Below are 24,633 nucleotides of genomic sequence, written 5' to 3'. Positions count from 1 at the left end.
CCGAAAGACAGCACCCTACACAGGGCAATGTCCCCAATCACTGCCCTGGGGCATTGGGATATATTTTTAAACCAGAGGAAAGGCTGCCTCCTACTGGCCCTCCAACATCACTTACACTATCATCTGGTCTCCCATCCAGGGACTGGACCAGGACCGACCCTGCTCTGCTTCAGAAGCAAGCCAGCAGTGGGATGCAGGGTGGTATGCTGCTGGCCGATGGTATATGGTGAATGTAAATGGTACAGGCTATACGGTCAATATACGGGTTGGGGAAGTGGGCTAGCAGTGAGCTGAGGGAAGTGGGCTAGCAGTGAGCTGAGGGAAGTGGGCAAACAGTGAGCTGAGGGAAGTGGGCTAGCAGTGAGCTGAGGGAAGTGGTCTAGCAGTGAGCTGAGGGAAGTGGGCAAACAGTGAGCTGAGGGAAGTGGGCTAGCAGTGAGCTGAGGGAAGTGGGCTAGCAGTGAGCTGAGGGAAGTGGGCTGGCAGTGAGCCGAGGAAGTGGGCTGGCAGTGAGCCGAGGAAGTGGGCTGGCAGTGAGCCGAGGGAAGTGGGCTGGCAGTGAGCCGAGGAAGTGGGCTAGCAGTGAGCCGAGTATATAGTATGGAAGTGGGCTAGCAGTGAGCCGAGGGAAGTGGGCTAGCAGTGAGCCGAGGGAAGTGGGCTAGCAGTGAGCCGAGGGAAGTGGGCTAGCAGTGTGGTGGGCTAGCAGTGAGCCGAGGGAAGTGGGCTAGCAGTGAGCCGAGGGAAGTGGGCTAGCAGTGAGCCGAGGAAGTGGGCTAGCAGTGAGCCGAGGGAAGTGGGCTAGCAGTGAGCCGAGGGAAGTGGGCTAGCAGTGAGCCGAGGGAAGTGGGCTAGCAGTGAGCCGAGGGAAGTGGGCAAACAGTGAGCCGAGGGAAGTGGGCAAAGCAGTGAGCTGAGGGAAGTGGGCTAGCAGTGAGCTGAGGGAAGTGGGCTAGCAGTGAGCTGAGGGAAGTGGGCTAGCAGTGAGCTGAGGGAAGTGGGCTAGCAGTGAGCTGAGGGAAGTGGGCTAGCAGTGAGCTGAGGGAAGTGGGCTAGCAGTGAGCTGAGGGAAGTGGGCTAGCAGTGAGCTGAGGGAAGTGGGCTAGCAGTGAGCTGAGGGAAGTGGGCTAGCAGTGAGCTGAGGGAAGTGGGCTAGCAGTGAGCTGAGGGAAGTGGGCTAGCAGTGAGCTGAGGGAAGTGGGCTAGCAGTGAGCTGAGGGAAGTGGGCTAGCAGTGAGCTGAGGGAAGTGGGCTAGCAGTGAGCTGAGGGAAGTGGGCTAGCAGTGAGCTGAGGGAAGTGGGCTAGCAGTGAGCTGAGGGAAGTGGGCTAGCAGTGAGCTGAGGGAAGTGGGCTAGCAGTGAGCTGAGGGAAGTGGGCAAACAGTGAGCTGAGAGAAGTGGGCTAGCAGTGACTATCTACCTTCTCAGTGATACGGTGGTCCAGATCACACTTAATGTAGTAGTGGATTGATGGTCTACAATAAGTGGGCTAAAGGATGACCCAGCCACTTGGTGTCTGGCTACCCATCCTCTTGGTGTCTGGCTACCCATCCACTTGGTGTCTGGCTACCCATCCACTTGGTGTCTGGCTACCCATCCACTTGGTGTCTGGCTACCCATCCACTTGGTGTCTGGCTACCCATCCACTTGGTGTCTGGCTACCCATCCACTTGGTGTCTGGCTACCCATCCACTTGGTGTCTGGCTACCCATCCACTTGGTGTCTGGCTACCCATCCACTTGGTGTCTGGCTACTCATCCACTTGGTGTCTGGCTACTCATCCACTTGGTGTCTGGCTACTCATCCACTTGGTGTCTGGCTACTCATCCACTTGGTGTCTGGCTACTCATCCTCTTGGTGTCTGGCTACTCATCCTCTTGGTGTCTGGCTACCCATCCACTTGGTGTCTGGCTACCCATCCACTTGGTGTCTGGCTACTCATCCACTTGGTGTCTGGCTACCCATCCACTTGGTGTCTGGCTACTCATCCACTTGGTGTCTGGCTACTCATCCACTTGGTGTCTGGCTACTCATCCACTTGGTGTCTGGCTACTCATCCTTTTGGTGTCTGGCTACCCATCCTCTTGGTGTCTGGCTACTCATCCACTTGGTGTCTGGCTACTCATCCACTTGGTGTCTGGCTACCCATCCTCTTGGTGTCTGGCTACCCATCCTCTTGGTGTCTGGCTACCCATCCTCTTGGTGTCTGGCTACTCATCCTCTTGGTGTCTGGCTACCCATCCTCTCGGTGTCTGGCTACCCATCCTCTCGGTATCTGGCTACCCATCCTCTCGGTGTCTGGCTACCCATCCTCTCGGTGTCTGGCTACCCATCCTCTCGGTGTCTGGCTACCCATCCTCTCGGTATCTGGCTACCCATCCTCTCGGTATCTGGCTACCCATCCTATCTATTCATTTGGTTCCTGGCTACCCATCCATTTGGTTAGAATGGAAATGAATCTTCTGTGGTCTAAGGGTCACCTACCTTCTCAATGATGTTGTGGACCAGAGCTTTTTATGGGGTTAGATACCTTCTCAATGATGTTGTGGACCAGAGCTTTCTATGGGGTTAGATACCTTCTCAATGATGTTGTGGACCAGAGCTTTCTATGGGGTATAGATACCTTCTCAATGATGTTGTGGACCAGAGCTTTCTATGGGGTTAGGTACCTTCTCAATGATGTTGTGGACCAGAGCTTTCTATGGGGTTAGATACCTTCTCAATGATGTTGTGGACCAGGGCACAGAGCTCTCCTTGGGTTGGGTCTTTTAGTAGCTCCTCCCTCTCCTGGGTCCCAGAGGCAGACAGCACCTCCCGTAGGATCTTCAGCTGCCACTCATACTGACCCAGCTGCTTCTCTGCTTCTAGACCCACGTTCAGCTCCTCCAGAGGGACTTTACCTGGAGGAGGGGATACCAGGGGTTGTATTCAGTAAGTAACAAACAGAAGAAAACAAACAGGGAGGGAATACCTGAACATGTGCAATAACAAAAAGTATTGTTCTACATGGCAAAATTCTACATTCGCTATTTTACAATGTACCTGAACACGACCCACGGCTGTGGTTATCAAGACAAAAACCTTGCTAGAATGCTCAGATAGAAATATATTATGTAGACATGTCAGGATAAGAAATCACAGTCAGTTCTATTCACATGTCTATCATGTACAGAAGGACTATTCACATGTACAGTATGTACAGTATCCACAGGCTTCGTCTACTGCTTAGTACTGAGTACTGTGTGATTGAGCCAAACCCATAATGTAGTTGGCAGAGGGGTTGAACCAAACCAGACCTGGCTGCAACCTTTACTGGTCAGACTAGACCCAATACAACACCACTAGAATATACTAACTCAATTTGTCTGACTATAAAATACTTAGAGCTACTCCGATATGTATAGGGGAGAGCTCCAGTTCAACTTCTGAGGAACTCGAGACTAGTTTGGTGAACCACGTTCCGAGTGATGATTGACCTTCCTGAGACATGGAAACTTGTGTTATCTCTCAGAGTTAATGTCTTAGGTTTTTAGCTCAGCAGGCTAGACCAACACAGTCTTGTTCACTCAGGCACTTGGTGAAGGCATGACCCTGAGAACCATAATTACATGACAACAGAGTACACACCAAGTACACAAGACAGTACCTGTTGAGTATTCTAATGCAGACAGCACAGTGTTGACACATCAGTGTTTCTAAGGCCATCGAAGCATTCAAAACTGACTGGTTGAAATGAGGTCATTTTGATGTCCCTTTAAAAACCAGTTTCTGGGTGTAGTGACATCATTTCAACCTACCGGGATCATGACAAAGTGTGTGTCATTTAAAACACTCAGATATTTTATGCCATTTAGCAGACGCTAAGTGACTTAGTCATGCATGCATACATTATTATGTACGAGCAGCCCAGGGTGTTGCAAGCGCTATCCTCTACAAACTGAGCCATACTGGAGCCCAGTTATTATGTACAGGTTATTAGTGGGCCTAATAATAGAGTATTTTATAATGAGTCAAGAGGCACTGTGATGTATAAAACCCTCTGCATCAGAGATGTAATAAAAGACAACCAGACAAGCAACAGGAGAGGAGTCACAGTGTCAGTCTACAACACAACAGGAGAGGAGTAGTCACAGCGTCAGTCTACAACACAACAGGAGAGGAGGAGTCACAGCGTCAGTCTACAACACAACAGGAGAGGAGGAGTCACAGCGTCAGTCTACAACACAACAGGAGAGGATGAGTCACAGTGTCAGTCTACAACACAACAGGAGAGGAGGAGTCACAGCGTCAGTCTACAACACAACAGGAGAGGAGGAGTCACAGCGTCAGTCTACAACACAACAGGAGAGGAGGAGTCACAGCGTCAGTCTACAACACAACAGGAGAGGAGGAGTCACAGTGTCAGTCTACAACACAACAGGAGAGGAGTAGTCACAGCGTCAGTCTACAACACAACAGGAGAGGAGTAGTCACAGTGTCAGTCTACAACACAACCTGAGAGGAGTAGTCACAGTGTCAGTCTACAACACAACAGGAGAGGAGGAGTCACAGTGTCAGTCTACAACACAACAGGAGAGGAGGAGTCACAGCGTCAGTCTACAACACAACCTGAGAGGAGTAGTCACAGCGTCAGTCTACAACACAACAGGAGGAGTAGTCACAGTGTCAGTCTACAACACAACAGGAGAGGAGGAGTCACAGCGTCAGTCTACAACACAACAGGAGAGGATGAGTCACAGTGTCAGTCTACAACACAACCTGAGAGGAGTAGTCACAGCATCAGTCTACAACACAACAGGAGGAGTAGTTACAGTGTCAGTCTACAACACAACAGGAGAGGAGTAGTCACAGTGTCAGTCTACAACACAACAGGAGAGGAGTAGTCACAGCGTCAGTCTACAACACAACAGGAGAGGAGTAGTCACAGCGTCAGTCTACAACACAACAGGAGAGGAGTAGTCACAGCGTCAGTCTACAACACAACAGGAGAGGAGGAGTCACAGCGTCAGTCTACAACACAACAGGAGAGGAGTAGTCACAGTGTCAGTCTACAACACAACCTGAGAGGAGTAGTCACAGTGTCAGTCTACAACACAACAGGAGAGGAGGAGTCACAGTGTCAGTCTACAACACAACAGGAGAGGAGGAGTCACAGCGTCAGTCTACAACACAACCTGAGAGGAGTAGTCACAGCGTCAGTCTACAACACAACAGGGAGGAGTAGTCACAGTGTCAGTCTACAACACAACAGGAGAGGAGGAGTCACAGCGTCAGTCTACAACACAACAGGAGAGGATGAGTCACAGTGTCAGTCTACAACACAACAGGAGAGGAGAGTCACAGCATCAGTCTACAACACAACAGGAGGAGTAGTCACAGTGTCAGTCTACAACACAACAGGAGAGGAGTAGTCACAGTGTCAGTCTACAACACAACAGGAGAGGAGTAGTCACAGCGTCAGTCTACAACAGGAGAGGAGGAGTCACAGCGTCAGTCTACAACAGGAGAGGAGAGGAGTAGTCACAGCGTCAGTCTACAACACAACAGGAGAGGAGTAGTCACAGTGTCAGTCTACAACACAACCTGAGAGGAGTAGTCACAGCATCAGTCTACAACACAACAGGAGAGGAGGAGTCACAGCATCAGTCTACAACACAACAGGAGAGGAGGAGTCACAGCGTCAGTCTACAACACAACAGGAGAGGATGAGTCACAGTGTCAGTCTACAACACAACCTGAGAGGAGTAGTCACAGCATCAGTCTACAACACAACAGGAGGAGTAGTTAGTGTCAGTCTACAACACAACAGGAGAGGAGTAGTCACAGTGTCAGTCTACAACACAACAGGAGAGGAGTAGTCACAGCGTCAGTCTACAACAGGAGAGGAGGAGTCACAGCGTCAGTCTACAACAGGAGAGGAGAGGAGTAGTCACAGCGTCAGTCTACAACACAACAGGAGAGGAGTAGTCACAGTGTCAGTCTACAACACAACCTGAGAGGAGTAGTCACAGCATCAGTCTACAACACAACAGGAGAGGAGGAGTCACAGCATCAGTCTACAACACAACAGGAGAGGAGTAGTCACAGTGTCAGTCTACAACACAACAGGAGAGGGGTCACAGCATCAGTCTACAACACAACCTGAGAGGAGTAGTCACAGTGTCAGTCTACAACACAACAGGAGAGGAGGAGTCACAGTGTCAGTCTACAACACAACCTGAGAGGAGTAGTCACAGCATCAGTCTACAACACAACAGGAGAGGAGGAGTCACAGTGTCAGTCTACAACACAACAGGGAGTCACAGTGTCAGTCTACAACACAACAGGAGAGGGGTCACAGCGTCAGTCTACAACACAACCAGGAGTAGTCACAGTGTCAGTCACAGCGTCAGTCTACAACACAACAGGAGAGGAGTAGTCACAGCGTCAGTCTACAACACAACAGGAGAGGAGTAGTCACAGCGTCAGTCTACAACACAACAGGAGAGGAGTAGTCACAGCTCAGTCTACAACACAACAGGGAGGAGTAGTCACAGTGTCAGTCTACAACACAACAGGAGAGGAGGAGTCACAGTGTCAGTCTACAACACAACAGGAGAGGAGTAGTCACAGCGTCAGTCTACAACACAACAGGAGGAGTAGTCACAGTGTCAGTCTACAACACAACAGGAGAGGAGGAGTCACAGCGTCAGTCTACAACACAACAGGAGAGGATGAGTCACAGTGTCAGTCTACAACACAACCTGAGAGGAGTAGTCACAGCATCAGTCTACAACAAAACAGGAGGAGTAGTCAGTGTCAGTCTACAACACAACAGGAGGAGTAGTCACAGTGTCAGTCTACAACACAACAGGAGAGGAGTAGTCACAGTGTCAGTCTACAACACAACAGGAGAGGAGTAGTCACAGCGTCAGTCTACAACAGGAGAGGAGGAGTCACAGCGTCAGTCTACAACACAACAGGAGAGGAGTAGTCACAGCGTCAGTCTACAACACAACAGGAGAGGAGTAGTCACAGTGTCAGTCTACAACACAACCTGAGAGGAGTAGTCACAGCATCAGTCTACAACACAACAGGAGAGGAGTAGTCACAGTGTCAGTCTACAACACAACAGGAGAGGGGTCACAGCATCAGTCTACAACACAACCTGAGAGGAGTAGTCACAGTGTCAGTCTACAACACAACAGGAGAGGAGGAGTCACAGTGTCAGTCTACAACACGACCTGAGAGGAGTAGTCACAGCATCAGTCTACAACACAACAGGAGAGGAGGAGTCACAGCATCAGTCTACAACACAACAGGAGAGGAGTAGTCACAGCGTCAGTCTACAACACAACAGGAGAGGAGGAGTCACAGCATCAGTCTACAACACAACAGGAGAGGAGTAGTCACAGTGTCAGTCTACAACACAACAGGAGAGGGGTCACAGCGTCAGTCTACAACACAACCTGAGAGGAGTAGTCACAGTGTCAGTCTACAACACAACAGGAGAGGAGTCACAGCGTCAGTCTACAACACAACCTGAGAGGAGGAGTCACAGCGTCAGTCTACAACACAACAGGAGAGGAGTAGTCACAGCGTCAGTCTACAACACAACCTGAGAGGAGTAGTCACAGCGTCAGTCTACAACACAACAAGAGAGGAGGAGTCACAGCTTCAGTCTACAACACAACAGGAGAGGAGGAGTCACAGCATCAGTCTACAACAGGAGAGGAGGAGTCACAGCGTCAGTCTACAACACAACAGGAGAGGAGTAGTCACAGCGTCAGTCTACAACACAACCTGAGAGTAGTCACAGCGTCAGTCTACAACACAACAGGAGAGGAGGAGTCACAGCATCAGTCTACAACACAACAGGAGAGGAGGAGTCACAGCGTCAGTCTACAACACAACAGGAGAGGAGGAGTCACAGCTTCAGTCTACAACACAACAGGAGAGGAGTAGTCACAGCATCAGTCTACAACACAACAGGAGAGGAGGAGTCACAGCGTCAGTCTACAACACAATAGGAGAGGAGGAGTCACAGCTTCAGTCTACAACACAACAGGAGAGGAGTAGTCACAGCATCAGTCTACAACACAACAGGAGAGGAGGAGTCACAGCGTCAGTCTACAACACAACAGGAGAGGAGTAGTCACAGCGTCAGTCTACAACACAACCTGAGAGGAGTCACAGTGTCAGTCTACAATATATGCCATTTAGCAGACGCTTTTATCCAAAGCGACTCACAGTCATGTGTGCATACATTCTACGTATGGGTGGTCCCGGGGATCGAACCCACTACCCTGGCGTTACAAGCGCCATGCTCTACCAACTGAGCTACAGGACCACCACAACAGGAGAGGAGTAGTCACAGCGTCAGTCTACAACACAACAGGAGAGGAGTAGTCACAGCGTCAGTCTACAACACAACAGGAGAGGATGAGTCCCAGTGTCAGTCTACAACACAACAGGAGAGGAGGAGTCACAGCGTCAGTCTACAACACAACAGGAGAGGAGTAGTCACAGCGTCAGTCTACAACACAACCTGAGAGGAGTAGTCACAGTGTCAGTCTACAACACAACAGGAGAGGAGGAGTCACAGTGTCAGTCTACAACACAACAGGAGAGGAGGAGTCACAGCGTCAGTCTACAACACAAACTGAGAGGAGTAGTCACAGCGTCAGTCTACAACACAACAGGAGGAGTAGTCACAGTGTCAGTCTACAACACAACAGGAGAGGAGTAGTCACAGTGTCAGTCTACAACACAACCTGAGAGGAGTAGTCACAGCGTCAGTCTACAACACAACAGGAGGAGTAGTCACAGTGTCAGTTTACAACACAACAGGAGGAGTAGTCACAGTGTCAGTCTACAACACAACAGGAGAGGAGTAGTCACAGTGTCAGTCAACAACACAACAGGAGAGGAGTCACAGTGTCAGTCTACAACACAACAGGAGAGGAGTAGTCACAGCGTCAGTCTACAACAGGAGAGGAGGAGTCACAGCGTCAGTCTACAACACAACAGGAGAGGAGGAGTCACAGCGTCAGTCTACAACACAACAGGAGAGGATGAGTCCCAGTGTCAGTCTACAACACAACAGGAGAGGAGGAGTCACAGCGTCAGTCTACAACACAACAGGAGAGGAGTAGTCACAGCGTCAGTCTACAACACAACCTGAGAGGAGTAGTCACAGTGTCAGTCTACAACACAACAGGAGAGGAGGAGTCACAGTGTCAGTCTACAACACAACAGGAGAGGAGGAGTCACAGCGTCAGTCTACAACACAACCTGAGAGGAGTAGTCACAGCGTCAGTCTACAACACAACAGGAGGAGTAGTCACAGTGTCAGTCTACAACACAACAGGAGAGGAGTAGTCACAGTGTCAGTCTACAACACAACCTGAGAGGAGTAGTCACAGCGTCAGTCTACAACACAACAGGAGGAGTAGTCACAGTGTCAGTTTACAACACAACAGGAGGAGTAGTCACAGCGTCAGTCTACAACACAACAGGAGAGGAGTAGTCACAGCGTCAGTCTACAACACAACAGGAGAGGAGTAGTCACAGCGTCAGTCTACAACACAACAGGAGAGGAGTAGTCACAGCGTCAGTCTACAACACAACAGGAGAGGAGTAGTCACAGCGTCAGTCTACAACACAACAGGAGAGTAGTCACAGCGTCAGTCTACAACACAACCTGAGAGGAGTCACAGTGTCAGTCTACAACACAACAGGAGAGGAGGAGTCACAGCGTCAGTCTACAACACAACAGGAGAGGAGTAGTCACAGCGTAAGTCTACAACACAACAGGAGAGGAGGAGTCACAGTGTCAGTCTACAACACAACAGGAGAGAAGGAGTCACAGCGTCAGTCTACAACACAACAGGAGAGGAGTAGTCACAGCGTCAGTCTACAACACAACAGGAGAAGAGTAGTCACAGTGTCAGTCTACAACACAACAGGAGAGGGGTCACAGCGTCAGTCTACAACACAACCTGAGAGGAGTAGTCACAGTGTCAGTCTACAACACAACAGGAGAGGAGTCACAGCGTCAGTCTACAACACAACAGGAGAGGAGTAGTCACAGCGTCAGTCTACAACACAACAGGAGAGTAGTCACAGCGTCAGTCTACAACACAACCTGAGAGGAGTCACAGTGTCAGTCTACAACACAACAGGAGAGGAGGAGTCACAGCGTCAGTCTACAACACAACAGGAGAGGAGTAGTCACAGCGTAAGTCTACAACACAACAGGAGAGGAGGAGTCACAGTGTCAGTCTACAACACAACAGGAGAGAAGGAGTCACAGCGTCAGTCTACAACACAACAGGAGAGGAGTAGTCACAGCGTCAGTCTACAACACAACAGGAGAAGAGTAGTCACAGTGTCAGTCTACAACACAACAGGAGAGGGGTCACAGCGTCAGTCTACAACACAACCTGAGAGGAGTAGTCACAGTGTCAGTCTACAACACAACAGGAGAGGAGTCACAGCGTCAGTCTACAACACAACCTGAGAGGAGTAGTCACAGCGTCAGTCTACAACACAACCTGAGAGGAGGAGTCAGAGCGTCAGTCTACAACACAACAGGAGAGGAGTAGTCACAGTGTCAGTCTACAACACAACAGGAGAGGAGTCACAGCATCAGTCTACAACACAACAGGAGAGGAGTAGTCACAGCGTCAGTCTACAACACAACAGGAGAGGAGTAGTCACAGCGTCAGTCTACAACACAACAGGAGAGGAGTAGTCACAGCGTCAGTCTACAACACAACCTGAGAGGAGTAGTCACAGCGTCAGTCTACAACACAACAGGAGAGGAGTAGTCACAGCGTCAGTCTACAACACAACAGGAGAGGGGGAGTCACAGCATCAGTCTACAACACAACAGGAGAGGAGTAGTCACAGTGTCAGTCTACAACACAACAGGAGAGGAGGAGTCACAGCGTCAGTCTACAACACGACAAGAGAGGAGGAGTCACAGCGTCAGTCTACAACACAACAGTAGAGGAGTAGTCACAGCGTCAGTCTACAACACAACAGGAGAGGAGGAGTCACAGCGTCAGTCTACAACACAACAGGAGAGGAGGAGTCACAGCGTCAGTCTACAACACAACAGGAGAGGAGTAGTCACAGCGTCAGTCTACAACACAACAGGAGAGGAGTAGTCACAGCGTCAGTCTACAACACAACAGGAGAGGAGTAGTCACAGCGTCAGTCTACAACACAACAGGAGAGTAGTCACAGCGTCAGTCTACAACACAACCTGAGAGGAGTCACAGTGTCAGTCTACAACACAACAGGAGAGGAGGAGTCACAGCGTCAGTCTACAACACAACAGGAGAGGAGGAGTCACAGCGTCAGTCTACAACACAACAGGAGAGGAGGAGTCACAGCGTCAGTCTACAACACAACAGGACAGGAGGAGTCACAGCGTCAGTCTACAACACAACAGGAGAGGAGTAGTCACAGCGTCAGTCTACAACACAACAGGAGAGGAGGAGTCACAGCGTCAGTCTACAACACAACAGGAGAGGAGTAGTCACAGTGTCAGTCTACAACACAACAGGAGAGGAGTAGTCACAGCGTCAGTCTACAACAGAACAGGAAACCACACCCCTCACCTCCTCCTCCATCTTGACTGTTGTTGACCTCCTTCACCGTCTTCTCTTCCTCTTTCACTTTGCTTTTCCTCTACAAGGAGAAAAAGAGTGTGTCTGATGTAGGAATACAATACGACAATATCGCAACATATTACAAATAAGAACGAAAAGTTTTGTTTTTTATTTCAGTTAATTTTAGTATAACCCCCCTTTTAAAACTGCATTTTTTGTTAAGGGCTTGTAAGTAAGCATTTCACTTGTAAGCATTTCACTTGTATTCGGAGCATGTGACATAACATTTGATTTGACTTCCACCTTATTTTGGATGTTTTGAAGTGCCAGGGACCACAGAACTTGTTGTTCGTAAACTGGAGCAGGGTAAGATCTTATGTAAAGCTTCTGATTGGTGCTTGACCCATATGGCTCTCTCACAGGGAGTGATTAGTACCCACATGACTGGAAATGAATCATTAGTTTGTTCAAAAGTTACGTAACATGTCTATGCTACAGTTTTATGATTCAACAGCTGACCTGGGCCTTCATACTGGTTGTACAATGTGATTTACTTCAAACTGATCATACCAGTAAATGATAGAGTCTTAATAATAACATTTCTGCATTAGATACATTACGCTGTTGTAGAATAACCTATACTAGTTGAGCATAGCCTACGAGTTACAGCGAGGTCAATCATAACTGTTTTTGTAAGTAGGGCAATTCCATGCTGCTGCCCTGGAGACCAGCCACCTTCTGACCTCCTCCCACAACACACCGTTATCCAACCACCACTACCGCTGTATAAACACATAGAAACCCCAAGCAACACACCGTTACCCCACCACCACTACCGCTGTATAAACACATAGAAACCCCAAGCAACACACCGTTATCCAACCACCACTACCGCTGTATAAACACATAGAAACCCCAAGCAACACACCGTTATCCAACCACCACTACCGCTGTATAAACACATAGAAACCCCAAGCAACACACCGTTATCCAACCACCACTACCGCTGTATAAACACATAGAAACCCCAAGCAACACACCGTTATCCAACCACCACTACCGCTGTATAAACACATAGAAACCCCAAGCAACACACACCGTTATCCAACCACCACTACCGCTGTATAAACACATAGAAACCCCAAGCAACACACCGTTATCCAACCACCACTACCGCTGTATAAACACATAGAAACCCCAAGCAACACACCGTTATCCAACCACCACTACCGCTGTATAAACACATAGAAACCCCAAGCAACACACCGTTATCCAACCACCACTACCGCTGTATAAACACATAGAAACCCCAAGCAACACACCGTTATCCAACCACCACTACCGCTGTATAAACACATAGAAACCCCAAGCAACACACCGTTATCCAACCACCACTACCGCTGTATAAACACATAGAAACCCCAAGCAACACACCGTTATCCAACCACCACTACCGCTGTATAAACACATAGAAACCCCAAGCAACACACCGTTATCCAACCACCACTACCGCTGTATAAACACATAGAAACCCCAAGCAACACACCGTTATCCAACCACCACTACCGCTGTATAAACACATAGAAACCCCAAGCAACACACCGTTATCCAACCACCACTACCGCTGTATAAACACATAGAAACCCCAAGCAACACACCGTTATCCCAACCACCACTACCGCTGTATAAACACATAGAAACCCCAAGCAACACACCGTTATCCAACCACCACTACCGCTGTATAAACACATAGAAACCCCAAGCAACACACCGTTATCCAACCACCACTACCGCTGTATAAACACATAGAAACCCCAAGCAACACACCGTTATCCAACCACCACTACCGCTGTATAAACACATAGAAACCCCAAGCAACACACCGTTATCCAACCACCACTACCGCTGTATAAACACATAGAAACCCCAAGCAACACACCGTTATCCAACCACCACTACCGCTGTATAAACACATAGAAACCCCAAGCAACACACCGTTATCCAACCACCACTACCGCTGTATAAACACATAGAAACCCCAAGCAACACACCGTTATCCAACCACCACTACCGCTGTATAAACACATAGAAACCCCAAGCAACACACCGTTATCCAACCACCACTACCGCTGTATAAACACATAGAAACCCCAAGCAACACACCGTTATCCAACCACCACTACCGCTGTATAAACACATAGAAACCCCAAGCAACACACCGTTATCCAACCACCACTACCGCTGTATAAACACATAGAAACCCCAAGCAACACACCGTTATCCAACCACCACTACCGCTGTATAAACACATAGAAACCCCAAGCAACACACCGTTATCCAACCACCACTACCGCTGTATAAACACATAGAAACCCCAAGCAACACACCGTTATCCAACCACCACTACCGCTGTATAAACACATAGAAACCCCAAGCAACACACCGTTATCCAACCACCACTACCGCTGTATAAACACATAGAAACCCCAAGCAACACACCGTTATCCAACCACCACTACCGCTGTATAAACACATAGAAACCCCAAGCAACACACCGTTATCCAACCACCACTACCGCTGTATAAACACATAGAAACCCCAAGCAACACACCGTTATCCAACCACCACTACCGCTGTATAAACACATAGAAACCCCAAGCAACACACCGTTATCCAACCACCACTACCGCTGTATAAACACATAGAAACCCCAAGCAACACACCGTTATCCAACCACCACTACCGCTGTATAAACACATAGAAACCCCAAGCAACACACCGTTATCCAACCACCACTACCGCTGTATAAACACATAGAAACCCCAAGCAACACACCGTTATCCAACCACCACTACCGCTGTATAAACACATAGAAACCCCAAGCAACACACCGTTATCCAACCACCACTACCGCTGTATAAACACATAGAAACCCCAAGCAACACACCGTTATCCAACCACCACTACCGCTGTATAAACACATAGAAACCCCAAGCAACACACCGTTATCCAACCACCACTACCGCTGTATAAACACATAGAAACCCCAAGCAACACACCGTTATCCAACCACCACTACCGCTGTATAAACACATAGAAACCCCAAGCAACACACCGTTATCCAACCACCACTACCGCTGTATAAACACATAGAAACCCCAAGCAACACACCGTTATCCAACCACCACTACCGCTGTATAAACACATAGAAACCCCAAGCAACACACCGTTATCCAACCACCACTACCGCTGTATAAACACATAGAAACCCCAAGCAACACACCGTTATCCAACCACCACTACCGCTGTATAAACACATAGAAACCCCAAGCAACACACCGTTATCCAACCACCACTACCGCTGTATAAACACATAGAAACCCCAAGCAACACACCGTTATCCAACCACCACTACCGCTGTATAAACACATAGAAACCCCAAGCAACACACCGTTATCCAACCACCACTACCGCTGTATAAACACATAGAAACCCCAAGCAACACACCGTTATCCAACCACCACTACCGCTGTATAAACACATAGAAACCCCAAGCAACACACCGTTATCCAACCACCACTACCGCTGTATAAACACATAGAAACCCCAAGCAACACACCGTTATCCAACCACCACTACCGCTGTATAAACACATAGAAACCCCAAGCAACACACCGTTATCCAACCACCACTACCGCTGTATAAACACATAGAAACCCCAAGCAACACACCGTTATCCAACCACCACTACCGCTGTATAAACACATAGAAACCCCAAGCAACACACCGTTATCCAACCACCACTACCGCTGTATAAACACATAGAAACCCCAAGCAACACACCGTTATCCAACCACCACTACCGCTGTATAAACACATAGAAACCCCAAGCAACACACCGTTATCCAACCACCACTACCGCTGTATAAACACATAGAAACCCCAAGCAACACACCGTTATCCAACCACCACTACCGCTGTATAAACACATAGAAACCCCAAGCAACACACCGTTATCCAACCACCACTACCGCTGTATAAACACATAGAAACCCCAAGCAACACACCGTTATCCAACCACCACTACCGCTGTATAAACACATAGAAACCCCAAGCAACACACCGTTATCCAACCACCACTACCGCTGTATAAACACATAGAAACCCCAAGCAACACACCGTTATCCAACCACCACTACCGCTGTATAAACACATAGAAACCCCAAGCAACACACCGTTATCCCACCACCACTACCGCTGTATAAACACATAGAAACCCCAAGCAACACACCGTTATCCAACCACCACTACCGCTGTATAAACACATAGAAACCCCAAGCAACACACCGTTATCCAACCACCACTACCGCTGTATAAACACATAGAAACCCCAAGCAACACACCGTTATCCAACCACCACTACCGCTGTATAAACACATAGAAACCCCAAGCAACACACCGTTATCCAACCACCACTACCGCTGTATAAACACATAGAAACCCCAAGCAACACACCGTTATCCAACCACCACTACCGCTGTATAAACACATAGAAACCCCAAGCAACACACCGTTATCCAACCACCACTACCGCTGTATAAACACATAGAAACCCCAAGCAACACACCGTTATCCAACCACCACTACCGCTGTATAAACACATAGAAACCCCAAGCAACACACCGTTATCCAACCACCACTACCGCTGTATAAACACATAGAAACCCCAAGCAACACACCGTTATCCAACCACCACTACCGCTGTATAAACACATAGAAACCCCAAGCAACACACCGTTATCCCAACCACCACTACCGCTGTATAAACACATAGAAACCCCAAGCAACACACCGTTATCCCAACCACCACTACCGCTGTATAAACACATAGAAACCCCAAGCAACACACCGTTATCCAACCACCACTACCGCTGTATAAACACATAGAAACCCCAAGCAACACACCGTTATCCCAACCACCACTACCGCTGTATAAACACATAGAAACCCCAAGCAACACACCGTTATCCAACCACCACTACCGCTGTATAAACACATAGAAACCCCAAGCAACACACCGTTATCCAACCACCACTACCGCTGTATAAACACATAGAAACCCCAAGCAACACACCGTTATCCAACCACCACTACCGCTGTATAAACACATAGAAACCCCAAGCAACACACCGTTATCCCACCACCACTACCGCTGTATAAACACATAGAAACCCCAAGCAACACACCGTTATCCAACCACCACTACCGCTGTATAAACACATAGAAACCCCAAGCAACACACCGTTATCCAACCACCACTACCGCTGTATAAACACATAGAAACCCCAAGCAACACACCGTTATCCAACCACCACTACCGCTGTATAAACACATAGAAACCCCAAGCAACACACCGTTATCCAACCACCACTACCGCTGTATAAACACATAGAAACCCCAAGCAACACACCGTTATCCAACCACCACTACCGCTGTATAAACACATAGAAACCCCAAGCAACACACCGTTATCCCACCACCACTACCGCTGTATAAACACATAGAAACCCCAAGCAACACACCGTTATCCAACCACCACTACCGCTGTATAAACACATAGAAACCCCAAGCAACACACCGTTATCCAACCACCACTACCGCTGTATAAACACATAGAAACCCCAAGCAACACACCGTTATCCAACCACCACTACCGCTGTATAAACACATAGAAACCCCAAGCAACACACCGTTATCCAACCACCACTACCGCTGTATAAACACATAGAAACCCCAAGCAACACACCGTTATCCAACCACCACTACCGCTGTATAAACACATAGAAACCCCAAGCAACACACCGTTATCCAACCACCACTACCGCTGTATAAACACATAGAAACCCCAAGCAACACACCGTTATCCAACCACCACTACCGCTGTATAAACACATAGAAACCCCAAGCAACACACCGTTATCCAACCACCACTACCGCTGTATAAACACATAGAAACCCCAAGCAACACACCGTTATCCAACCACCACTACCGCTGTATAAACACATAGAAACCCCAAGCAACACACCGTTATCCAACCACCACTACCGCTGTATAAACACATAGAAACCCCAAGCAACACACCGTTATCCAACCACCACTACCGCTGTATAAACACATAGAAACCCCAAGCAACACACCGTTATCCAACCACCACTACCGCTGTATAAACACATAGAAACCCCAAGCAACACACCGTTATCCAACCACCACTACCGCTGTATAAACACATAGAAACCCCAAGCAACACACCGTTATCCCACCACCACTACCGCTGTATAAACACATAGAAACCCCAAGCAACACACCGTTATCCAACCACCACTACCGCTGTATAAACACATAGAAACCCCAAGCAACACACCGTTATCCAACCACCACTACCGCTGTATAAACACATAGAAACCCCAAGCAACACACCGTTATCCAACCACCACTACCGCTGTATAAACACATAGAAACCCCAAGCAACACACCGTTATCCAACCACCACTACCGCTGTATAAACACATAGAAACCCCAAGCAACACACCGTTATCCAACCACCACTACCGCTGTATAAACACATAGAAACCCCAAGCAACACACCGTTATCCAACCACCACTACCGCTGTATAAACACATAGAAACCCCAAGCAACACACCGTTATCCCACCACCACTACCGCTGTATAAACACATAGAAACCCCAAGCAACACACCGTTATCCAACCACCACTACCGCTGTATAAACACATAGAAACCCCAAGCAACACACCGTTATCCAACCACCACTACCGCTGTATAAACACATAGAAACCCCAAGCAACACACCGTTATCCAACCACCACTACCGCTGTATAAACACATAGAAACCCCAAGCAACACACCGTTATCCCAACCACCACTACCGCTGTATAAACACATAGAAACCCCAAGCAACACACCGTTATCCAACCACCACTACCGCTGTATAAACACATAGAAACCCCAAGCAACACACCGTTATCCAACCACCACTACCGCTGTATAAACACATAGAAACCCCAAGCAACACACCTATCCACCGTTACCACCACCACTACCGCTGTATAAACACATAGAAACCCCAAGCAACACACCGTTATCCAACCACCACTACCGCTGTATAAACACATAGAAACCCCAAGCAACACACCGTTATCCAACCACCACTACCGCTGTATAAACACATAGAAACCCCAAGCAACACACCGTTATCCAACCACCACTACCGCTGTATAAACACATAGAAACCCCAAGCAACACACCGTTATCCAACCACCACTACCGCTGTATAAACACATAGAAACCCCAAGCAACACACCGTTATCCAACCACCACTACCGCTGTATAAACACATAGAAACCCCAAGCAACACACCGTTATCCAACCACCACTACCGCTGTATAAACACATAGAAACCCCAAGCAACACACCGTTATCCAACCACCACTACCGCTGTATAAACACATAGAAACCCCAAGCAACACACCGTTATCCAACCACCACTACCGCTGTATAAACACATAGAAACCCCAAGCAACACACCGTTATCCAACCACCACTACCGCTGTATAAACACATAGAAACCCCAAGCAACACACCGTTATCCCACCACCACTACCGCTGTATAAACACATAGAAACCCCAAGCAACACACCGTTATCCAACCACCACTACCGCTGTATAAACACATAGAAACCCCAAGCAACACACCGTTATCCAACCACCACTACCGCTGTATAAACACATAGAAACCCCAAGCAACACACCGTTATCCCACCACCACTACCGCTGTATAAACACATAGAAACCCCAAGCAACACACCGTTATCCCACCACCACTACCGCTGTATAAACACATAGAAACCCCAAGCAACACACCGTTATCCCAACCACCACTACCGCTGTATAAACACATAGAAACCCCAAGCAACACACCGTTATCCCAACCACCACTACCGCTGTATAAACACATAGAAACCCCAAGCAACACACCGTTATCCCAACCACCACTACCGCTGTATAAACACATAGAAACCCCAAGCAACACACCGTTATCCAACCACCACTACCGCTGTATAAACACATAGAAACCCCAAGCAACACACCGTTATCCAACCACCACTACCGCTGTATAAACACATAGAAACCCCAAGCAACACACCGTTATCCCAACCACCACTACCGCTGTATAAACACATAGAAACCCCAAGCAACACACCGTTATCCAACCACCACTACCGCTGTATAAACACATAGAAACCCCAAGCAACACACCGTTATCCAACCACCACTACCGCTGTATAAACACATAGAAACCCCAAGCAACACACCGTTATCCAACCACCACTACCGCTGTATAAACACATAGAAACCCCAAGCAACACACCGTTATCCAACCACCACTACCGCTGTATAAACACATAGAAACCCCAAGCAACACACCGTTATCCAACCACCACTACCGCTGAATAAACACATAGAAACCCCAAGCAACACACCGTTATCCAACCACCACTACCGCTGTATAAACACATAGAAACCCCAAGCAACACACCGTTATCCCACCACCACTACCGCTGTATAAACACATAGAAACCCCAAGCAACACACCGTTATCCAACCACCACTACCGCTGTATAAACACATAGAAACCCCAAGCAACACACCGTTATCCCACCACCACTACCGCTGTATAAACACATAGAAACCCCAAGCAACACACCGTTATCCAACCACCACTACCGCTGTATAAACACATAGAAACCCCAAGCAACACACCGTTATCCAACCACCACTACCGCTGTATAAACACATAGAAACCCCAAGCAACACACCGTTATCCCACCACCACTACCGCTGTATAAACACATAGAAACCCCAAGCAACACACCGTTATCCCACCACCACTACTAAAAGGATCTTAACATGATGTGTGATGGGCATGCGTTTTATTACCTGCTTTAAATCTCAGTTAAGGATCTTAAACACACAAGTCCAGGGGCACATGTTGAGGTGGGGTTGGAAAGGCTCTCTTTAACATAACCATAAATCACACCTCTTCTTTCTCAGGCTGTACCTCCAAATGGGACCCCATTTCCTATGTAGTGCACTACTTTTGACCAGGGCCCATAGCAGTTCACTACAGAGGGAATAGGGTGCCATTTGGGACGGAGACCCGGTCTCCCCAGTCTTTTTAAACATTGGAGAAACTTCCAACGTTGAGTTCTGTGTTCACTGACTAAACACACAGGGAACATCCTAGCCCCATGGCAGACTGTAGCCTACACCGGAATCCTTATGTTTACAAGTTCTTCCTGACCCCAAGAGTACAAGGTTAAGATTGAATGTTTTCTGACTTCTGTGAGAAATATCTAGTCCAGGTATGCTCTCACAAGAGTTGAAAAAAACTTTCCAAGAAGAGTGCGAAACATCCCCCCCAAAGAAAAGTGAATAAAGAACTGGCCTGTCAATAGGTACACGCATAGGAGACAGACATGTACCATCGGGCTGATAGAACTAGAAAAACAGCCCCACAACTCAAAGGAAATTCAGAAAACTAAAACCACATCTTCAATACAACGAAGGACATTCAGACTTAGTTAAAGGACATTTCATTTAGACTGTGGTTGAGTCTTTCAAGCAGAGAAACACATGTTCCGTGATATGCCATTAACACTTGGCTGAGGAGGAGTCTCTTCATGTGGCATTTTCATCATGGTCCGTATGGAGACCCATATTGCTGTGTGTGTGTGTGTGTGTGTGTGTGTGTGTGTGTGTGTGTGTGTGTGTGTGTGTGTGTGTGTGTGTGTGTGTCTCCAGGCTTCTCTTGTAGAGCCCTCTCTAGCAGACCTTCACACTTCTCCAGTTGCCTACGTCAACCAGCCAAACAGATGGTTTTGTGATCTGCTCTGCAGACGCTGCTATACAGCTCGCCAGTGGCTTGGTTTGCAGTACCTCTTAAGTACTTATTTCTGTTGTTGTAGAAGAAAACATATTTTCTATGTCAAACACCACCATTGAGAAATGAAGAAATACACGACACAGAGAATCTTGACTAATCAATCAAAGGATACCCTCTGTTTTTAACTGTGTGAGTGGTCTCAATGTGTGACTGTTTGATGCATTGCCAGATGAGTTTGAAGGGGAAATAAATTTAAACTTAATGATTCATCAATCTAGTCTCTCTCTTCAACGCCTTCTGGAAGTGGTACAATCTGGGGTATTATTTCTGGATGGTAATATAAACCTGTGCCACTGGTTGTAAATGTCAGAGGCAGTACTAGAACATCTAACTGTAGCCTACTTAAAATACATTTAACTACATGTTAATTATTACACTCCATATCCTCAAGTCACTTCTTTCCCATCACAAAACAGTGCAATTTGTAGTTCTCAGTAGTCGTCACAGGAAACAGCAACTCATGTTGGGCACTTAAGTAGAAAAACCCAACAACTCCTATGATCAGAATGTAAAAATAAAAAAAACCTTCACAGATGTAATTCACTGACTATGTAGGCTTCAGGGTGTCAATCAATTAATATAATGTAGAATTTACTGGTGATGATGACGATACAATGACACCGAAGATCATTGATACAATGTATCACCACCAGTAACTGTCAATGTCTGGTCAACCTGTAACTTCCTCTAATTAATACGGAAGAATGACGTCAGATGAGTTCCCTGCACTGTTACGTTTGTCAAGTAGAGTTTGAAACCGTGGGAAAGTCCGTCTAAAGGATAGACATCTTTTAAAATTATTTTCAGCACATCTGTTTCCAATAAAAACTTGTAGAAAACTTTGCACAAATTAACTGATAGAATACATCACGCGTTGCAAAACACGATGCTAATCCCCATAAATAAAATCCACTAGAGATTAACGCACGACAGCAATTAGGCTATAATCTAACAAACTATTTTGCTTGATCGATTAAAAAAATATATCAACACGCCTGTGTTGTGCTAAGAATCCGTGCGACAATGGGCAGCTACAATAACAAAACACCACTTGGTTACTTAATTAATATACTCGATTATTTCACAACAAAGATGAATAAATAACATTGTCTTGCCAATTCTGCCACGCACCTTGCTGTGGCTGCAACCCATGCCTGCCCCGCGTCCTCTCGTCAACCCTACCAGTCCTTGTCTAGTTACCAACTCTTCTGAACACTGCGCCTCGCCGGGCTGTGGTATGGTCTCTCAAGAGGTCTGTGCTGCTCACTTTCACTCACAACAACTCACTCAACTCGACCAGTTGGGCGGTTCTCTTTCTAAAAATCAAAAAAACTGATCTTAAAACAAACTGAACCGACCCACGTTCTAGAAGGGGAAACACGGTGTAGATCAGTGGATTGCTCATCCTGTTACGCAAAATTTAGGCTTGTGGGTGTTTCAAGTCTATGGAGTTGACATTTTACCGTAATACACCAAATACACGCCCTATCAGATTTATATCACACATAATAGGTTACCTAATCATAGGTTTCATGCATGGATTATTTTTCCTATTGCCTAGAGGCTATTTAATTATATCAGGCCTATTATGTGTCCAATAATATTGAATTCTCACTGTAGTAAGATACAAATGAAGAATTGTATGGATTGATCTGAATCTGTCATTTTAGAGTGTTGGACGAGTAACCGAAAGGTTGCAAATTCGAATCCCCGAGCTGACGAGGTACAAACCTGTCGTTCTGCCCCTGAACAGGCAGTTAACTAACCCACTGTTCCTAGGCCGTCACTGAAAATAAGAATTTGTTCTTAACTGACTTGCCTAGTTAAATAAAGGTAAAATAAAAAAATAAAAATGTTGGTTTAGAATACATGTTGAGGAAGAGTCCATGTGAAAAACACACCTGGTCTAGGAACAGCAGGTTACCTGGTCTAGGAACAGTGGGTTACCTGGTCTAGGAACAGTGGGTTACCTGGTCTAGGAACAGTGGGTTACCTGGTCTTGCAACAGTGGGTTACCTGGTCTAGCAACAGTGGTCAAGGAACAGTGGGTTACCTGGTCTAGGAACAGTGGGTTACCTGGTCTTGCAACAGTGGGTTACCTGGTCTAGGAACAGTGGGTTACCTGGTTTAGGAACAGTGGGTTACCTGGTCTAGCAACAGTGGGTTACCTGGTCTAGCAACAGTGGGTTACCTGGTCTAGGAACAGTGGGTTACCTGGTCTAGGAACAGTGGGTTACCTGGTCTAGGAACAGTGGGTTACCTGGTCTAGGAACAGTGGGTTACCTGGTCTAGGAACAGTGGGTTACCTGGTCTAGCAACAGTGGGTTACCTGGTCTAGCAACAGTGGGTTACCTGGTCTAGGAACAGTGGGTTACCTGGTCTAGGAACAGTGGGTTACCTGGTCTAGGAACAGTGGGTTACCTGCCTTGTTCAGGGGCAGAATGACAGATAGTTACAGATCGTCAGCTCGGGGATTCGAACTTGCAACCTTTCGGTTACTAGTCCAACGCTCTAACCACTAGGCTACCCTGCTGCCATATACATGGAGATATGTACATATAACTAGGACTAAAGTGACAGATAGCAAATAGTAGCAGCAGGGTATGTCATTTTTTTTTTTTTTAAAGATTGCAAAAACAGTCAATGCAGATAGTTAAATAGTTAACCAAATAGCCAGACTAACTAGTAAGTAGTCTTATAGCTTGAAGGAAGAAACGGTTCAGGGTACTGTTGGTTCCAGACATACAGTACGTAAGACTGGTTGATATGAACAAAAGGGACAGACAACGGATGCTGGAATGTTGGAGTTATTGTCAAAACCCCACCCGTTCTAAAGATGTCAGACGTAATTACACATCCAAGGCCTTCTTCAATAACATCATCCATTTCCAGAGGTTTGTGAAATCAGAGGTCTGATCTCTCACAACGTCACAGGGAGGCTAAATGATCTATATGTATGGAATGTATTGATGTGTGTGTGGGTGTATGAGTGCGTGCGTGTGGTCTTGC

The 24,633-nt window shown here is 47.4% G+C and overlaps 1 protein-coding gene and 1 long non-coding RNA gene across 2 annotated transcripts in view; both read right to left on the bottom strand.

Annotated features, from left to right (window-relative positions):
* Nucleotides 1–24,633, bottom strand: part of LOC118380154 (coiled-coil domain-containing protein 69-like) — a 61,856-nt gene that overhangs the window by 14,530 nt on the left and 22,693 nt on the right. Inside the window, exons 4-5 of the mRNA XM_052487544.1 lie at nt 11,610–11,679; nt 2,716–2,900 (exon numbers count right to left, since the gene is read on the bottom strand). Of these exons, the coding sequence (XP_052343504.1) occupies nt 2,716–2,900; nt 11,610–11,679 (255 nt within the window). The remainder of the gene's footprint in view (nt 1–2,715; nt 2,901–11,609; nt 11,680–24,633) is intronic.
* LOC127913885 (uncharacterized) lies at nt 23,554–24,048 on the bottom strand. The gene is made up of 3 exons (XR_008087107.1): nt 23,977–24,048; nt 23,816–23,930; nt 23,554–23,617 (listed from the first exon to the last, which is right to left on the bottom strand). It is a non-coding gene; the product is annotated as an uncharacterized LOC127913885 (long non-coding RNA).

The sequence above is a fragment of the Oncorhynchus keta genome, chromosome 30, assembly GCF_023373465.1.
Source record: "Oncorhynchus keta strain PuntledgeMale-10-30-2019 chromosome 30, Oket_V2, whole genome shotgun sequence".
In the NCBI taxonomy this organism is placed as follows: domain Eukaryota; kingdom Metazoa; phylum Chordata; class Actinopteri; order Salmoniformes; family Salmonidae; genus Oncorhynchus; species Oncorhynchus keta.
The sequence above is the reverse complement of the archived record's forward strand: the minus strand, read 5'-3'. Positions and strand labels throughout refer to the sequence as shown.